The sequence below is a fragment of the Ailuropoda melanoleuca genome, chromosome 12 (genome assembly GCF_002007445.2).
Source record: "Ailuropoda melanoleuca isolate Jingjing chromosome 12, ASM200744v2, whole genome shotgun sequence".
In the NCBI taxonomy this organism is placed as follows: Eukaryota; Metazoa; Chordata; class Mammalia; order Carnivora; family Ursidae; genus Ailuropoda; species Ailuropoda melanoleuca.
This window is the reverse complement of record NC_048229.1, coordinates 26,999,968-27,016,699: the sequence shown is the minus strand read 5'-3', so window position 1 is coordinate 27,016,699 and position 16,732 is coordinate 26,999,968. Positions and strand designations below refer to the sequence as shown.

Sequence of the window (16,732 nt, the reverse complement as noted above, 5' to 3'; positions counted from 1 at the left end):
ATGAAAGGCTGTGCGTTTTCAAAGCTCTGCGGACACAGTTGGTCTCCGTCTGGAAGAAAATGTTCTACATACGAGACAGGTGAAACTCTAGGCATAGACAAGGGGAGGGGCAGACGCATTGCAAAGAGTAAGCAGGAGACTCCTGTTTGTGGGGTGCCTTGGCCAGAAAGGGAGGATTTCCAGCAAGACACCCCAAAGCTGGCAAGGGGAAGGTAATCTCTTTGACAAATTGTGGAACTAAAAAAATGACGTAAAGCTAGGAGGCAAACTGGTAGTCTAGGGAAAAATTGTTTTCACACATATGGCAGAGAAATGTGTTATTACTACATAACCCTAATCTACCAAGCTTCCATAAACTAGGAAAAGGACAACTTAACTTGACAATAAGCAATTATGACGCACATTTGATGAAGGGCAAACCCCAATAGCAGAGAACAGACAGCAGGTGTTCAGATGACGACAGGCAGGAAGTGCAACCTGAAAGGCGGAGGAGCGCTTTTCTTGCACAAGGAGCACAGCGCGAGAACCGCTGCCGGCAGGGCTGGGCTGTACAGGAGCAGGCGTCCCGTCTGACGCCCCAGCGCGTGGCTCCCGACGCTATGCCCACAGTGTGCTCGCGTGCGACCCTCTGGCCAGGCTGTTCTATGCTGGGGATTCACCGCACGGAAACGAAGCAGAAGCATCTAATCTCAGGACGTTTAGCGAGGGCTGTGGACGGGCTAAACAAGCTGAAGGCCACAGAGAGGCCGGGTCCCATAAATCACCGCACGGCAGGGATCTCCGGAACAGGATGGCTCTTGGGATCGGGATTTTAGGGACAGCCTAAGAAAGGAGAGGTGAGCTGGGGGTGACAGACAGTGGCAGCACAGTGGACAAAAGCAGGGGAGGCCATGATTAAGGGCCCTGGCAGCCACTCACCACCAGATGGCCGTGGGCAGTCACATGACCTCTAGGAGCTCAGGGGCCTTACCCACTGGTGGGGGTGGGGGGACACAACGACGTGAGACAGCTTCCCCAGGCCCTCCTCTAGATCCCCAAGTTCATGGCTCTCCTAGACCACAAGTCTCCCTTAACTCGCTGGGCAGCAAAAACAGACTACTCCCCCCCAACTCCAACCCCCGCCTGGTGTGAATGTTCATCTCCCCCCTCTGAAACACTGATGGGGTCACTCCCAAGCGCTGTCAGGGTAATATACCGTGTGGGACACAAGCCATGCTGCCCCTCGAAACGGAAGCAGCCTGAAGCTCAAAACTGTACACAAGGGGTTCAGGTCAGGGCTTGATGGCCCGGAGCGCCAGCTGTCAGGCCCAAGCGGGGGGCCTGCCACGGCGAGCTGCTCTTGTGCTTCCTAAACATCTCCGTCTTGTGCACGGCAAGGAATGAGTGAGGAAGCTCTCCATGGGGAGTGGCCTGAAGCTGGGAGGGAGAAATCGACCGCAGTTTCCAGTGAGGGACTCTGGGGGCCAGGCCTGGACTCAGTTTCTCCTCTTGACTGCTGCTAGCTGAGCTGCCAGACCCTGGGCTGCCCGCAGCTGCTCTGGTTGCTCTGATCTCAAACACTGCCCTCCATAGTCAGACGCGTTATCCATTGCGCCACTGGCTCGCACACCAAACACTGCCCTCCAGTGACCCGAGTCCTGTCCACAAGCTGAAGCTGATGTATGCAGATATTCTAAAAGCACCCTGAGATTCAGGCCAGCTGATTTCCCGCCAACAGGCCCGGTAGTGATCTTTACCCTGGAGGCTTTAACCAAGAAAGGCCATTTTGCATGACTTTCACAAAAGGGAAATCTATTTTTATTTAAAAATCATACATATGAGGACTTTCACTTCCAGCCAAGATGGAGGAACAGGGACTAGATTTGCTCTCCTTCCTCAAACAACCAAAAGGCCACACAAAATATGTAAAACAACAGTGCTCAAGACTCAGCACCAGGCAAAGAAGGAGCGTGATCCTTGAGACGGAGGACATCAAGGTGAGCCCTGACATCGCCACAGCCCGCAGGCATCACAGTCCGACTGCAGGGCCACCAAGGGGAACTGAGGCAGAACACCTCCCAAAGACCCCACCTAAAACTGCTCTAAAAAATAGACTATTTAAAAAAAAACCCTCAAACCAGAAGGCAGAAAAAGGGGAAAGGGAAAACAAAGATGGGATAGAAACCCAATAGCAAGACTATAGATTTACACATAATCATACCAAAAATCACGTTAAAAATGCAGTTATAAACACCTCTTTTAAAAGGCAGAGATTGTTGGCTTGGATTAAAAGATCCCACTACACAGTATGTATCAGAAACCCACCTTAAATTTAATGGTGGAAAGTAAAGGTATGCTAAATGCAGTGGGGTCCTCTGGATTGGACTCTGGCACATAAAGGACACATTAGTTGAAAAAGAGAAATTCAAATAAAGCTGCAGTTATCCGGAATGTGCCAGCGGTGGTTTCTACGTTTTACCAAATATACTACAGGAATGCAAGATAATAGCATTAGGGAAAGCCGGCTGGAGGGTACCCAGGACTCTGGATTACCTTTGCAACTTTTTGTAAACCCCAAATTGTCCTACAACAAATAAGTTTTGTTTTTTTTTTAAGTGAAAGGACAGAAAAGACCAACTGTGCTAACTAACAAAATGATACCCTGTCATCAATACAAAAGTTTCTAACAGTAAAAAGTGGTGCCTGAGCTGGACCGGGTCCTGTCATCGGTCAGAAGCCTGGGTGGAAACATGTGGCACACTGCTACCCTCCAGGTCCACATTCCGCAGCTTGGCCCCAGCGCGCTTCCAGGGGCTGCCACATGCCCACCTGTACAACCTACCCGCTCAGCCCCAGACCCCCACATGCCCACCTGTATATCCTCTCCGCTCAGCCCCGGACCCCCACATGCCCACCTGTACACACCCATCCGCTCAGCCCCGGTGCCCCACCTGCCCAACTGTACAGACCTATCGGCTCAGTTTCTGGCCCTCACATGGCCCCCTGCCCAGACCCATCCGCTCAGCCCCAGACCCCCACCTGCCCAACTGTACACATCTATCCGCTCAGCCCGGGACCCTGCACACATCTACCCAGCCGCAGCCACCTGCTCCCCCCATGGTCCCCAGACTCTGCCCGTTGCCCGCCTCCGTGTTTGCACGCGCCGCGTCCTCGGCCAAGGGCGCCTCTGCAATTTTCTGTACTAGGGAAGCTCCCCATCCTGGCTGGACGCTGCTCTCACTCCCTTTCTCCGACTTCACCATTCTCTGCCCTGGGCTTCCACATCGCTGTACGAAGGCAGTCTTACAACTTGTTATCTCGAAACAACAATGGCTACCACTCACTGAGCCAAAATAGGGTTGCGTGCGCGGTTACAGTGCCGGCCGACTCAGCCGCGTATGTCCCCTCGGGGCCACCGTCCCCTCCCCTGTCTTCCGGCTTGCCTTAGACGCCCACGCGTCCTTGCGAAAGCGGAGGGCGGGCTCAACTCAAACCCGCGGCGCCCATTGGCGGTGCAGGGCCGAGGGAGGTGGGGCGAGGCCTCCGCGTGACGTCAGGACGCCGCGGTCAGAACGTCGAAGCCCAAGGAAGACAAGAACCAGCCAGGTCGCGAGCAGTTCCGCGGCCGTGTCGCTGTCGTCTTGGGCCGCTGCTGACGAGTCCAGGGGGCGAACGGCTGAGGTGGGTATGGGGAGCGCCGGGCGGGCGGGCGGAGACGATGTCTCCTTCCGGCCCTACGCCCAGCGGGTTCCGAGGCCTGGTGGGCCGTCGCACCAACGGACGCCGCGCGCGAGCGACGACAGGGTGTGGCGGACACTGGCAGCCACTGCGCCTGCGCGCCCTCGCGCCCTCGCGCCTGCGCCGTCGGCCGGGCTCCCCGCCCTCAGAATTCCTGGGCCCCAGGCGCCCCCTTTCTCAACCCCCATTGACCCGGCGGTTCCTCCGGGAGGATGGCGTTGCCCCGGGGACGCGCGGCCCCGGCGACGCCTGGCCCCGGCGCCACAGCCCCCCAGGCCCCCGGAGCCGTGGTGCGAACGCGCGGCGCTGCCGGGTGGTGACTCTGGAGCGGGTCGCCGGCGTCCGGACGGGCTCTGCCTCCACCTGGCGCCTTTGCCCTCTCGGGGCCCGCGGGGCGGCTAGGTGCCCCTCGCGTCCGGTGCCCGTGAGACCCGCCCGCCGTCTCCACGCGCTGTCCCTACTCGTTTCCTCCTGCTTCCTCCTTCCCGAGCTTGCTTGTCCAGGGCGTCCCAGTCTCCGTTCCCGTCTCCTCACTTCTTGCAGGGCCGTCGTGGTCTCCGGCGGGGACTTGCCTCGAGCCCACCCAGGTTTAGGCCCCCAGGACACCCCTCGCTTTCTCGCAGTCCTCTTTGCCCCACTCGGAGTTTCTGGAAGGTGATTTGGACGTTGTTAAGCATCTCCAGCGCTCCTTCTCCCGACCCCTCAGCCCTTGGGGGTTGTTTCTAATAGCAGTCTCGAGAGCTTTCCAAGAACGCGTTTCTTCACTTCAGGGCTCCCCGTGGGCACTCGGGGCTCCTCCCCGTTTCCCGGAGTAACTTACGGGAGCCCCCTTCCTCTCGGATTTGTTTTCCTCTGGAGTTGTCTCTAGATTCCCTCTTTACAGACTTTGCTCCTTAGAGCACCCTTCTTCTTTCTGCTTCCTTCCAGGAGCTGTCTTTCCCTGTGGAATGCTTTCTAGCCCTTCCCTGAGGTCCCCCCACCCCATCCCACCCTCTGCACCTTTCCTCTGTGCCAGGGCTTCCCTCGGGCCTTCCCTTTTCTCTTAGGGGTTTCAGGTCCTTCTGTTTCCCTTTGGGAAATTCCTTCAGCCTTCCCTGTTTTCAAATCTTTCATGTTCCACCCAATGCACTGCAGGGAGGCGAAGATCTTCCCCTCACATGGAAGCCCTTTTATTCCACACCCAGAATTCTCTTCAGTGAGTCCCTATTTCACAAACTCTCCTTTTCTGCCTTGCTTCTCGTGAGCCCATCTCCTCCTCTTCCCCACTTTGTGACTTTTTCTTGCTCCTCCTCGAGTCTCCTTAACACCTTCTTTTTCTCATAGACAGTGAGAAAGCAGTCTGGCTCCTGAGGTCCACCCCTTATGCCCCAAGGTCCAGATGGCGGCCAACGTGGGTGATCAACGTAGCACAGATTGGTTAGTGTGGCTGGAGGGACAGAGGCTGGAGGGGAGGGCAAGAGGAAGCAGGACCCAGTGTTATTCTCTTCTGGGATGGGAGGTCCCATGGCGTGGGGGAAGTGCTGGGACAGTTCTTGCGGGTGGAGTATGGATGAGCTCCTCCTCTGGCCACAGGATGAAGGGAAGCATTTGGTTGTAATGGGAAAGTCAGGTCTTCACCTCTCCGAGCATTGTGTATTCACAGTACAGTGCTTATTTCTCAAAATCGGGATGATTCATTCCGTGAACTATGATTAAGGGGCAGTCTCCAACACTTAATACTCTTGTTTATCTGTTTGTTAATACCTTGTTTTTTCCAAAACAGTGTGATGATAGCCTGCTGGCTGGAAGGTGTCAGAACTGACTCATAAACCATTTAGACCTACTAGGCACTAGGTGCTACGTTAAATTCTTTGGATCCTGGTATTCTTTTCGTTTGGTATTTAATAACTGCTGTGTATCAGGCACCTGGAAAAGTGCCTTAGGTCTGTATGTCTAGTCGGATTTTCCTCACAGGAAGGCGTGAGACAGAAAGCAGTCATCAGCATTACAGATTAAAATATATTCTAGATTTAAACGTTTAGACTCCAGTAAGTAGTGTGAGGGAGTTTAGGATTCAACCCCTGGTACTTGTGTGTCTGCATTTTACCCACTGTATACAGGGAGAGAAAGACTGACTCGATGTCCCTTGTTTGCAGGTCTTCTCAGTACAGTATGGTGGCCGGGGCAGGCAGAGAGAACGGCATGGAGGCTCCTATGCATGAGAACCCAGAGTGGGAGAAGGCCCGCCAGGCTCTGGCCAGCATCAGCAAAGCAGGAGCCGCTGGCAGCTCTGCCAAGGCCAGCAGCAATGGGCCTGTGGCCAGTGCACAAGTGAGAAGGCACCCAGGACCTGGGTGCCCTGAGTGGGGGTTGCCAGGGAGGGAATCGCTTGGTGTTCTTTGGTATCACAAGGACAGAGTGCCCTGAAGATAGTCTAGGAGCCTCGGATAGGGGAGCAAGGTCTGTTTCCTTGAAGAGCCCAGGGCACCATGTGGTCCTTGTTCCTGGAAATCCAACCTGAAGAGGGAGATGTGCCCCGGGTCCCTAAGGTGCCCTGAGTCCATGGGTAGTGGCTGTGGCTCTTTGGAGAGAGGTGGACCCAGTTGTGTTCGCAGTAATTAACCACGTTTGGGGGCCGCAAGGTGTGTGGGCTCCTGCTAGCAGTGCTGATGGCACGCGTGCCTCTCTCCACAGTACGTGTCTCAGGCGGAGGCCTCAGCTCTGCAGCAGCAGCAGTACTACCAGTGGTACCAGCAGTACAACTACGCTTATCCTTACAGCTACTATTATCCCATGGTGAGTGCCCTGCCCAGCAGGGGCGGCGGGTGGGCAGCAGGATGGAGGCATGGTGGCAGTGGGAGCTGGTGGGGTGGTTTCCAGGGGCCAGGGGAGGGCTTGAAGACAGCAGTGACAGCTTCTGAAACACTTTCCACTAGCACATTGCCCCCCATGATCAAGTCGAGAGCCCTTGCCAGGTCCAGGTCCTGCCTTCTCTGCTTTTGGCCACTCCTCTCCCCGTGCTGGGTCTGTCGCCTGCAACGTCTACCTGTGCCCTGCTTTAGCGCTCTTCCCCTGTTGCCCTGTCTCTCCGTGTCCTCCCCGTGTGGAGGGCTTCCCAGGTCATGCCTCAGGGAGCCCTCGTCTCTTGACTGGGTTAGTTAGAGCAGTGTTTTGCCCCATCCTGCCCCACCCTGGCTTGCTTTCACAGTGTTTGCTGCTGGACACGCTGTGTTCTGTGTTGGCAACCGGGCACATGTTTTGAGTGTAGATTTCATTAGAGCATGGATTTTCGTATTTTATTTTTGGTTCTGTTGTGGTGGTTAGGAAAGTTGGTGCTCAGTAAATATTAAATAGAGGATGGAATTGTTAGAGGTTTCTGTTTCATTTTAGTTGTTTTTAACATAAAAGAATTTGTTGCATCTGTGCAGTGGAGAGAAACAGGAAGGGGTAAGGGCGAAGCGGAGCATCACAGATTACATCCGCCCCTGAGCAGGCAGGAGAAGAGGGAGGGAATTGGGCCTCCGCTGACCCTCGTTGCTGTGCCTTTGGCAGAGCATGTACCAGAGCTACGGTTCTCCCTCCCAGTACGGCATGGCCAGCTCGTACGGCTCCGCCACACCCCAGCAGCCATCGGCACCCCAGCACCAGGGGACCCTGAACCAGGTAACGCCCCCACCTAACTTAGTGCTGTGTTCAAGAGGGGAATGTGGTTTTTGTGAGCGAGCGAGCAGTGGGGACGCCTGCATTTTTTAAGCTGCCCACTCCCCGCCTTCTCTCCTGCCAAGCAACTCCTGATCTAATAATAATGAGGAGGGCAAAGCATAGTTTTTGAAACCAGGATGGGTTTAGGACTTGGGCAAGGCCTGGGGGCTCGGTGTTAGGGTGACGGTGGGAGCGGTGTGCAACGTGGCAGCCTGTATTCTGAGTTTTCCCACAGCACGTGCACACATACGTGCACAATCACCACACGGTCTGGCCTTGCACTTAGCGTGCAGTGCGGAGGAGTGTGGAGCTGGCGCAGGGGAGGTGGATAGACCTGGGCTGGGATCCCAGCTCCCCCTCTAGTGGTATCACTACAAGTCATGTAATTTTTTTGCATCTCAGCCAGTCCTGTCAGTTGGGAAGGATGATCACTTCACAGGGCGCTGAGAATGTGTATAATCACATGTGGGTCTTGATTGGTATGCGGGATGTGTTCAGGCAGCAACTCCCAGATGGGTGCGCTGTCGGGGCGGCGCTCACTAGGAGGTGGACAGCAGGGTTTAAATGCCCACTGCTGCCCGTCAGTGGCTGGGGGCCATGGGAGAACAGCTCAGAGTCTGAGCCAGAGTCCTCTCAGATGTGAAGAGTGTGGGGACTAGCACTCCATTCCTCAGGGAGTTGCTCTGAGTGCCCTGGGCAATGAGATGTGGGAGGGTCACAGCACAGGCTTGGGAGCTAAGCGATGCGGTGAGTGTGAGGACGGTGTGAGTGTGAGGACAGTGTGAGAGCACAGGGAGCTCTGCTCCTGCCCTCAGCACCTGCTTCCTCCACCAGCCCCCAGTCCCTGGCATGGAAGAAAGCATGTCCTACCAGGCACCCCCCCAGCAGCTGCCAGCAGCCCAGCCCCCTCAGCCCTCCAACCCCCCGCATGGGGCTCATACTCTGAACAGCGGCCCCCAGCCTGGAACAGCGCCAGCCACACAGCACAGCCAGGCAGGGCCTGCCTCGGGCCAGGCCTACGGGCCACACACCTACTCCGAGCCTGCCAAGCCCAAGAAGGGCCAGCAGCTGTGGAACCGGATGAAGCGTAAGTTGGCGGTAGACTTCGGAAGGAGAGAGGCCATGAGGGCTGGGCCTTACAGAGCCAAGCTTCGGGCGCTTCTGGGCGGGGTCATCCCCAGGCTTCAGGTGCACCTGCCCTGGAGCCCTTCTCTGGAGTTTGGCGTCTCCCATTCCTGGGGATGGGGCAGCCTGAGGTGGGCTGGGGTAAGGTCTAACCCCAGCTTTTGTGGCTCTCACAGCAGCCCCTGGGACTGGCGGTCTCAAGTTCAACATTCAGAAACGGCCCTTCGCTGTCAGCAGCCAGAGCTTTAGCTCCACGTCAGAGGCCCAGCACAGCAGTTTCGGCGCCCAGCCCAGCCCTGAGAAAGCCCAGAACCACAGGTGATGGCCACCCCCTTGCTCTTGTCCCAGTCCCCTCGCTTCGGCAGTCCGTCTGCACCCCGAGCCTCAGCCTGCTGTTCTAGAATGGGGAGGGGTCCCTCCCTCAGGGTTGCTGTGAGCATGAAACGAGAGGGGATTTAAAAGAAGACGCTTGAATTGTGTCTGGCGTGTGTCCGCTCCGTGAGCAGTAGCGTTGACTGGTTTTGCTGCCCAGCTGAGTCCCACATCTGCCCTTCCCCAGGGGGAGCCTGTCCGGGAAGCCCGACGATTGGCCCCAGGACATGAAGGAGTATGTGGAGCGCTGCTTCACTGCCTGCGAGTCGGAGGAGGACAAGGACCGGACGGAGAAGCTTCTCAAGGAGCTGCTGCAGGCCCGGCTGCAGGATGGTTCGGCCTACACCATTGACTGGAGTCGGGAGCCCCTGCCAGGGTTAGTCCAGGCCGGGGATGGGGCGGAGGGCGATTCTGGGTGCTGAAGTGGAGACCTGCAGATTTATGTACCTGAAGCCCTGAAAATGAGCAGGAAAGTTGGATCTCAGGGGTGGAAGGCCAGGAAGGTAGAGCTGAGGTCCAGGCGCTGCCTGGGGGTGCAGTCCTGGGGCGGGGTGGGGGCCCTGAAGGCTGGCGAGTGCGTGGTACTCAGCTGCGAGCAGCACTCTCTAGACAGAAAACCTTGGGTCTGCCTCCCATTTTTGCAGTGCATTAGCTGAGTCGCCTGGGTAAGTTCCTTTCGTGCCTGAGGCGGTGTGTTCCTGGGGCGTCCGGCAGATGTTGGGGATGGTGGGGGCGCTGGGTTGGTGATGCCCTGCCCTGCTATATCCTCAGGCTGACTCGGGAGCCTGTGGCTGAGAGCCCCAAGAAGAAGCGGTGGGAGGCCCCTAGCAGCCTTCATCCTCCCAGGGGGGCAGGCTCAGCGACAAGGGGCGGGGGTGCCCAGTCCCAGCGAGGGACACCAGGGGCTGGGGGTGCTGGCCGAGCCCGGGGCAGCAGCTTCGCCAAGTTTGGCAACCGCAATGTCTTCATGAAGGACAACAGCTCTTCCTCCAGCACGGACTCCCGCTCCCGTTCCTCCTCCCGGTCCCCCACCCGCCACTTCCGTCGCAGGTGCGAGGACTGGGGGTGTGGGGGTGGGGCGTGGAGGGTGGGCTTGAGGGGAGGAGCCACTTCAGGCCTTACTTTCCTGCTTTTTCTGTGTAGTGACTCCCACTCGGATTCAGACAGTTCTTACTCAGGGAATGAGTGTCACCCTGTGGGTCGCAGGAACCCACCCCCTAAGGGCCGAGGAGGTCGGGGAGCCCACATGGATCGGGGCCGAGGCAGGGCGCAACGTGGGAAGAGGTGAGACTCCAGGCAGGTGGCCAGGGGAGTGGGCCTAAGGTCGGGGTTCTTGGGGCGTAGTGGGAGGGGCAGCCTGTGATGTCTGCCTTGTTCACCCCGACCTCCCTTTCCAGGCACGATCTTGCTCCCACCAAGCGCAGCCGCAAAAAGATGGCTGCACTGGAGTGCGAGGATCCTGAGCGTGAGCTGAAGAAGCAGAAGCGGGCGGCCCGCTTCCAGCACGGACATTCCCGCCGCCTGCGCCTCGAGCCCCTGGTGCTGCAGATGGGCAGCCTGGAGAGCAGTGGTGCTGACCCAGACTGGCAGGAACTTCAGATCGTGGGCACCTGCCCTGACATCACCAAGCACTACCTGCGTCTCACCTGCGCCCCTGACCCATCTACTGTGCGCCCTGTGGCAGTAAGTGGCTGGGAAGGGCAGGTTCTCCCTGCGAGCCAGGTGCCAGCCCTAGGCTGTGGTGCCCGCGCAGGAAGGACGGGAGAGGCAGCACCCAAGGCTGACGTGTGGTGGCGGGGCCTGCAGCTGCGCCGGGACTTTGGGGCCTGGGAGCTCTCGGAGAGGTGACTTGAAGACAGAACTTATGTTGTGGAGAGGAAGTCCGGGTCACGTGGCCTTGTGAGCAGACTTGCTGGGCTCTGAGCCTCTGGCTCCTAAGGAAGTGGCCCCTTCCCAGGCCAGCTTTCCTGAGACGGGGGCAGTCAGGCCCTTGTGTCCTCGGCTGAGGACACGCAGCAGCGGCGTGTTTCATGTTCCATCCCCGGGGCACGCTGACGTGGGCAGCTGAGGTCAGGAGCAGTAACTCGCCAAACATGTTGGGTTCTTTTTAAAGTTGGTAGTGAGTTGTTAAACGAGTCTGATGTCGTAACCTTCATTCTAGAACACTGAGTTGGTGGAAGCCTAGTGGGTTTTAGTTATGGCTTTGCTCGCACTGCTGAAATCTCACTGGGCCTTAATTTGGTTCCCTTCTCAGGTTTTGAAAAAGTCTCTGTGCATGGTCAAGTCCCACTGGAAAGAGAAGCAAGACTATGCCTTTGCCTGCGAGCAGATGAAGTCAATACGGCAGGACCTGACGGTGAGTGGGGTGCTGGGACGGCCCGCCTGGGGAGTCCTGCCCTGCAGTGGCCTCACTGCTCTCTTGCTGTTCCAGGTGCAAGGTGTGCGAACAGAGTTCACGGTGGAGGTGTACGAGACGCACGCCCGCATCGCCTTGGAGAAGGTGAGGGGACTGCTGAGCCCTTCGGGGTTCTTCCCGGGCTCCCTGTCCTGGCCTCATGGTCTTTCTCTCCCTTTGTGCCTGGGCTCCAGGGCGACCACGAGGAGTTCAACCAGTGCCAGACGCAGCTCAAGTCGCTGTACGCCGAGAACCTGCCAGGCAACGTGGGCGAGTTCACTGCCTACCGCATCCTCTACTATATCTTCACCAAGAACTCAGGAGGTGAGAAACGCTGCCTGCAGGACGGGGAGGCCCCAGGCCCCCAGGGTTGGGCGCTGCTAATCCTCTTCTGCTCGGGCCGCAGACATCACCACGGAGCTGGCGTACCTGACTCGGGAACTGAAGGCAGACCCTTGTGTGGCTCACGCCTTGGCACTAAGGGCAGCCTGGGCTCTGGGCAACTACCACCGCTTCTTCCGGCTCTACTGTCATGCACCCTGCATGTCTGGGTACCTGGTGGACAAGTTTGCAGACCGGGAGCGCAGAGCTGCCCTCAAGGCGATGATCAAAACGTATGTGAAGCTGGGTTCTCCCCCGCGCCTCTGCTCTGCTGGCCCTGCTTCCCCCCGCCCCCCCCGCACACTCCTGGGCTGTCAGGCCTCCAGCTCCTACGTCCTGGCTGGTCCTGGCTCCCCATCTCTTCTTTCTACCTGTATCCTGCTCCCCAGCCCCTCTCTTCCCACAGTTGGCCCTCTGTCTCCCAGGCCCGCCTCTGCATCTCCTTTCTTCCCCGTTGTGTCTCGCTGCTCCAGGGTTCCCTCTCTACCCCTGAGTCTCTCTCTCCTGCTCACGTCACCCTGGACCCTGGTTTGTTTTCTTGCTCTGGGCTCTTGGTTTCCTCACTCCGAGGTCTCTGTTCACCTTTCAAGATTCTCCTGACACTGAGCTCCCACTTGGTAGAGACAAACTAGAAAAGATGGCCGTGCTCTTGGTAGCTTCTGATTTAATGGGACCAAGGCCCCATTCCGACTTGAGCTCCTTCAAGAGGGCAGGAAATATGTAGGGAGCCAGGTGTGATGCGGGGGTCAGCCAGATCGGGAACTGTAGGTAAAAAGAGCAAGCTCTCTCTACATTAGCTGTCCCCTATGCCGTGCGTTCGCTGTGTGTGGCTGTGTGTGTGTGTGTGTGTGTGTGTGTGTGCGTGTGTGCGTGCGTGTGCGCGCGCATGGTAGGGAACCTGCGGTTCTCTGTCAGGGCCGTGAGATGCTCCTGGGTGACACGGAGATGTCGGGTGACCTCTCGTTGGCACATGTAGGCGTTGCTGCTGCTGTCTAGCGGGTGGAGGCCAGGGCTGCTGCCCAGCCTCCTGCAGTGCCCGGTCCGCCCCGCAGCACAATCACCTGGCCCAGCGTCAGCCAGAGGTAGCAGGTCCAGGGGGCCACATCACTTAGCTTAGGAACCACAGGAATGCTGTGGAACTGGGGAGGGACCGTCACCTTCAAGTTAGGAGACACACACTCCAGGATCCAGTTTGGGTCCAGAAGATTTAAGGCAGAGGGTGAGCCTGGGCAGGGGCCGCAGAAATAGACAAGGACGTGAGACAAACGTGAAGGTGGCAGGGTACACAGGACGTGGTCACCTTCAGGAGTGATGGGGAGGTGGTATGTGTACGGGCCCTGCGGGCTGTCCCTGAGTCTGCACTCTGTAGCAGGACGGCGGCTCCCAGGCTGTTGCGGGGGCCGGTCTGGTTACTTATACGTGCTGGGTGTGGGTTGGGGCCACAGCCGTGAAGGCACCTTGTAGGAGGGGCCTTGGCCTATCACTGGCCACATGCTCTCATCCCCCCTCCCCCCCCAGCAGATATGTCCCTCCCTGCCAGAGCCCCCAGAACCAGGTCCCTGCAGTGTGGCCATGAGGCCAGCTCAGTTGTTTGGAGAAATAGGCTCTCTTGTGCCCCATGGATATCCAGAGCTGTGGTGTGGCATGGACTCGAGGCAGGACTGGTTCATGTCCTTCGTGCTGTGTCCTCCCTGTGTGATGCTGGCCAGGTGGCTCTGCTTTTGGGGCTACAGTTCCCTCAGCATTTGTTTCTAAAGGGTAGGGTGACGCAGTTTCTGGGGGAGAATTCAGCGAGTTAACAGCTATTTTCTGGCACATGCCAAGTCTCGTTAGCAACTGCAAGTGATTGTTGCCAGCGTGTCATACGCGTTGGCTGATCCTGTGCCAGGAATTCGAGGCACTTTGACCCCGGCAGGGGAAACCGCCAGGGCGGGTCCCCCAGAGTAGCTGTCAGACCTGCCAACCCATGCCCATCCCCTTGGGTCACTCCCTCTTCCTGGCCCCCTGCCCTTGGGCCACAGTGAGCCTTCTTCTGAGGGACTGCTCAGGCCCTTGAGCAGTGGAGGAGCCAGCTGGGCCCTTTCCTCCTACCCCCTCTCCTTGGTCCCCCTGTACAGGTAAGTGAGGGTGAAGGGGGGCACAGCCGGGGCTGGGGCCAAAACCCCACCCCGGGCCCCCCCAAGCCCCTGGAGGTGGGGAGGCTGGGTGGGGGAGGGGTGAGAGGTCAGCAGGTAATGTGCTGAGGAGACCCTTTGGGTGCCCAAAGGGGGGGCACCCACTCCCTGCTCGTGGGGCCCTCCCCTGCCCGCTGCCCGCCTCATCACATTCTCCTCTTGTCTCCGTAGCTTCCGCCCTGCGCTGCCAGTCTCCTACCTGCAGGCCGAGCTGGCCTTCGAGGGCGAGGCCGCCTGCCGGGCCTTCCTAGAGCCCCTGGGCCTGGCATACACGGGCCCGGACAACGCCAGCATCGACTGCCGCCTCAGCCTGGCGCAGCTGTCAGCCTTCTGAGCACCAGCGCGGATGGGGGCGGGGTGGGGGAAGGGCTGTGGCCCCCCAGCGCCGCCTTTGCCGATTTTGTTTTTGAGCCATGGACTTGGGTTGTAAATTAATTCGTGGGGAGTGGGCTCCAGGAAGAGCCACCGTCCCTGTTCCCGTTTTCCCACCGGGGAGTCTGTACAGAGATTTTTCTACATTTTTATTTTTTGCCTCAGAGGGATGGGATTGGGGGAGGAGGGGGTGGGACCTGGGGGGGGGCTGGGGGCGTGGTCTGTGGGCTGCTCTGTGTCCCCCTGGCACCTTCACTAATGCTGTCTCAGTGTTTTTTCTCTCTCTCTCTCGAGCTTGTACTCCGGTACCGACCTGGCACCCTGGCCCATCCCATGCCGGGGGGGCTGGAAGAAGACAGGCCGCTCCGCCCGTGCCCGCCCGCGGCGGGGCCAGCAGCCCGCCGCCCGCCACCTGCCCGCCTCACCACAGACTCTTGTTGCCCAGCCCTCCGGGGCCTCAGTGTTTGGGGCTAGGGGAGCCGTGTAGAGACTGTGCCCCGCCCTCAGCCCCCCACGCCAGAAATGCCGATGCCAAGCCACCACCATGTCCACGCCGACACTCCGCACTGAGGACTCCGGAGGCCATCGCGGGACCTCGGCCGGGCCGCCTCGTCTACAGTTGTATTAAGTTGTCTCCGTGTCCCTCCTCCCTCCACCCCAGTGTTTCTTCTGGTTTTTTTTTCCTTCCCTCCCTCCTCCTCCTGCTCCCCACCCTTCTTTGGTTCAGCACAGGTAAAATGGTTACTCTCCCTCCCTCCCTGCCTTCATGGATCACCAGCTCACGTCATGTTTCCTTCTCTTTTCTTTTTGTGTGTGTTTATTTAAGTTATTTTTCTTCCTCCCCTTTTTCTTTTTGGCCCTCCCCCTCTTCTGCCATGTAACTGGAGGATGTGCGATGAGTTTGCAAACAGCTGGACTGTCAGGCTGCTTTTTTTCCAGATGTTCCTCCTCTGCCTCCCCTCCCTTCCCTCTTCCCTCCCTTCTCCTTCCTTCATTCTTTCCTTGGATCACTGAGCACCATTTGGAAGCTTGAGAGAAACCAAAATTAAAGAGAGAGAGAGAGAGCACTTTGTCCCTCCCTGCTTGGACTGGATCTTCCCAGGTTCTTTGGGGTTGAGGGTGGTCTCCTGCAGAGGTCTGAGGGGACCATCATCCCAGGGGCAGCTCAGCCAGAGGCTGGTAGGTGTCTCCTGCCCTGCCTATGCGGCACAGCCAGACTTCCCCTAGGGGCTGGCTTCCCAACTCCTGCCTTGGGCTGAACCCAGGCTGGGGAAGGCAGACTTGAGAACCGTGGGGGACCTTGGCTAGGGTGAGGTGGGGGTGTAGCCCACCTAGGGGCTGTACTACTCTGAGTCCCTCGGCTTCCAGCCTTTGTTCCAGCACTCGGGCCATACCTTCCACGGAAGGGGAGGGTGGGGCACAGAGCACATGCTGCCCTAGGAGAAGCAGGCTCCCAAAGCTCAGCTGCGGGGGTGCCTGAAGGCCTGGGGCCAAGAGCGCGCGTCTTAGTGCCCCCACTGCGGCGGCTACCTCCCCAGGGCCTGTCAGCCTCAGGAGGGCTAGCGTCAGGTGTAGGGCCCCCGCGGGTACCATGAATGCAGCGCACGAGGGTGCGGCTCGAACCAGCTCTTCCTGGGCCTTGGCCACCCCCGCCTGCAGCCCGGGATCAGTCACCATGACAGCCACAAAATGCGTGGGGCGGGGCTGGCGAGGCGCCGTGGCCCTGGCTCCAGCGGCCTCTCCGCCTTCCGAGGGCCAGGCGCCAAGACCCCACTCTGCTTCCGTCTCAGGAAAACCTCCTGTGGGGGGCTGTCCCGGGGCTGCCTGTGCCGCTCCACTCTGAGGCTCCGAGGTCCTGCCCGCGGCGGCCAGCTTCGGCACCCTTTCCAGCTCTGTCCACGGGGAAGCCTCGCCTCCCGCCCTGCGCCGCTCGCTGGCTTCCAGCCTAGTGCAGTCGGGCGCTCGGGGTTCTGCGCTGGTGTTTTCGTGCGCGCCCCCGCCGCCATGGGTGGCCTCATCGTCGTGCGCGCCCCCGCCGCCATGCGTGTCGTCCTCGCCAACGGACGCTTCCTCGCCGCCAAGGGCCTCTTCGCGGTGCGCGCCCCCGCCACCATGCACGTCCTCGCCGCCATGGGCGTCTTCGCCGTGCGCGTCCTCACCGTCGTGCGCGCCCCCGCCGGCGAGCGTGTCCAGGATGGTGGGCCCGCGGCCGGCCGCCGAGCCCGAGCCGAAGACGAGGTCGGTGCGCGAGGCGCGGTCCCACACGATGCGGCCGCGGAAGCGGAAGTAGCGCACCCGGTGCTGCGGCACGGCCAGGACGCCGGGCCCGAGCGCCGCAAGCGGCTCGTCCCAGCAGAAGGCAACGAAGGGCTCCTCGCGCACGCCCAGGAAGCGGTCGGCGTAGCCCACCGAGAAGTCGGCCGGGTCGAGGCGCGGGTCCCAGCGGATGCGCTGGATGACGGCCGCTGCCGTGCGCAGCGGCGGCTTCTTGGCCCCGGCCTCGGCCTTCGGCCCC

General features: G+C 59.2%; 2 protein-coding genes across 8 annotated transcripts in view; one reads left to right on the top strand and one right to left on the bottom strand.

The window, feature by feature from the left end:
- The first annotated feature begins 3,519 nt into the window (after positions 1 to 3,519).
- On the top strand, positions 3,520 to 14,327 carry LENG8 (leukocyte receptor cluster member 8). 7 transcript variants are annotated; one of them, XM_034672548.1, is made up of 17 exons: positions 3,520 to 3,660; positions 5,041 to 5,133; positions 5,853 to 6,027; positions 6,391 to 6,492; positions 7,249 to 7,359; positions 8,233 to 8,485; positions 8,700 to 8,841; positions 9,083 to 9,271; positions 9,540 to 9,560; positions 9,667 to 9,945; positions 10,039 to 10,179; positions 10,293 to 10,578; positions 11,150 to 11,251; positions 11,327 to 11,395; positions 11,485 to 11,614; positions 11,697 to 11,904; positions 14,017 to 14,327. In XM_034672548.1, the coding sequence occupies exons 2-17, from the start codon at positions 5,096 to 5,098 to the stop codon at positions 14,177 to 14,179; spliced, it is 2,409 nt and encodes an 802-aa protein (XP_034528439.1). In that variant the 5' UTR covers positions 3,520 to 3,660; positions 5,041 to 5,095; the 3' UTR covers positions 14,180 to 14,327. The 7 variants fall into 7 exon arrangements, with proteins under 7 accessions (XP_034528439.1, XP_034528440.1, XP_034528436.1 ...); XM_034672549.1 differs by lacking the exon at positions 9,540 to 9,560; XM_034672545.1 differs by having other exon boundaries at positions 5,045 to 5,133; positions 11,697 to 14,159.
- Positions 14,328 to 14,909: 582 nt separating this feature from the next.
- LOC105235068 (leukocyte receptor cluster member 9) overlaps positions 14,910 to 16,732 on the bottom strand; it is a 3,145-nt gene continuing 1,322 nt past the window's right edge. Inside the window, exon 2 of the mRNA XM_034638102.1 lies at positions 14,910 to 16,731. Coding sequence (XP_034493993.1) covers positions 15,367 to 16,731 — 1,365 coding nt within the window. The 3' untranslated portion in view covers positions 14,910 to 15,366. The remainder of the gene's footprint in view (position 16,732) is intronic.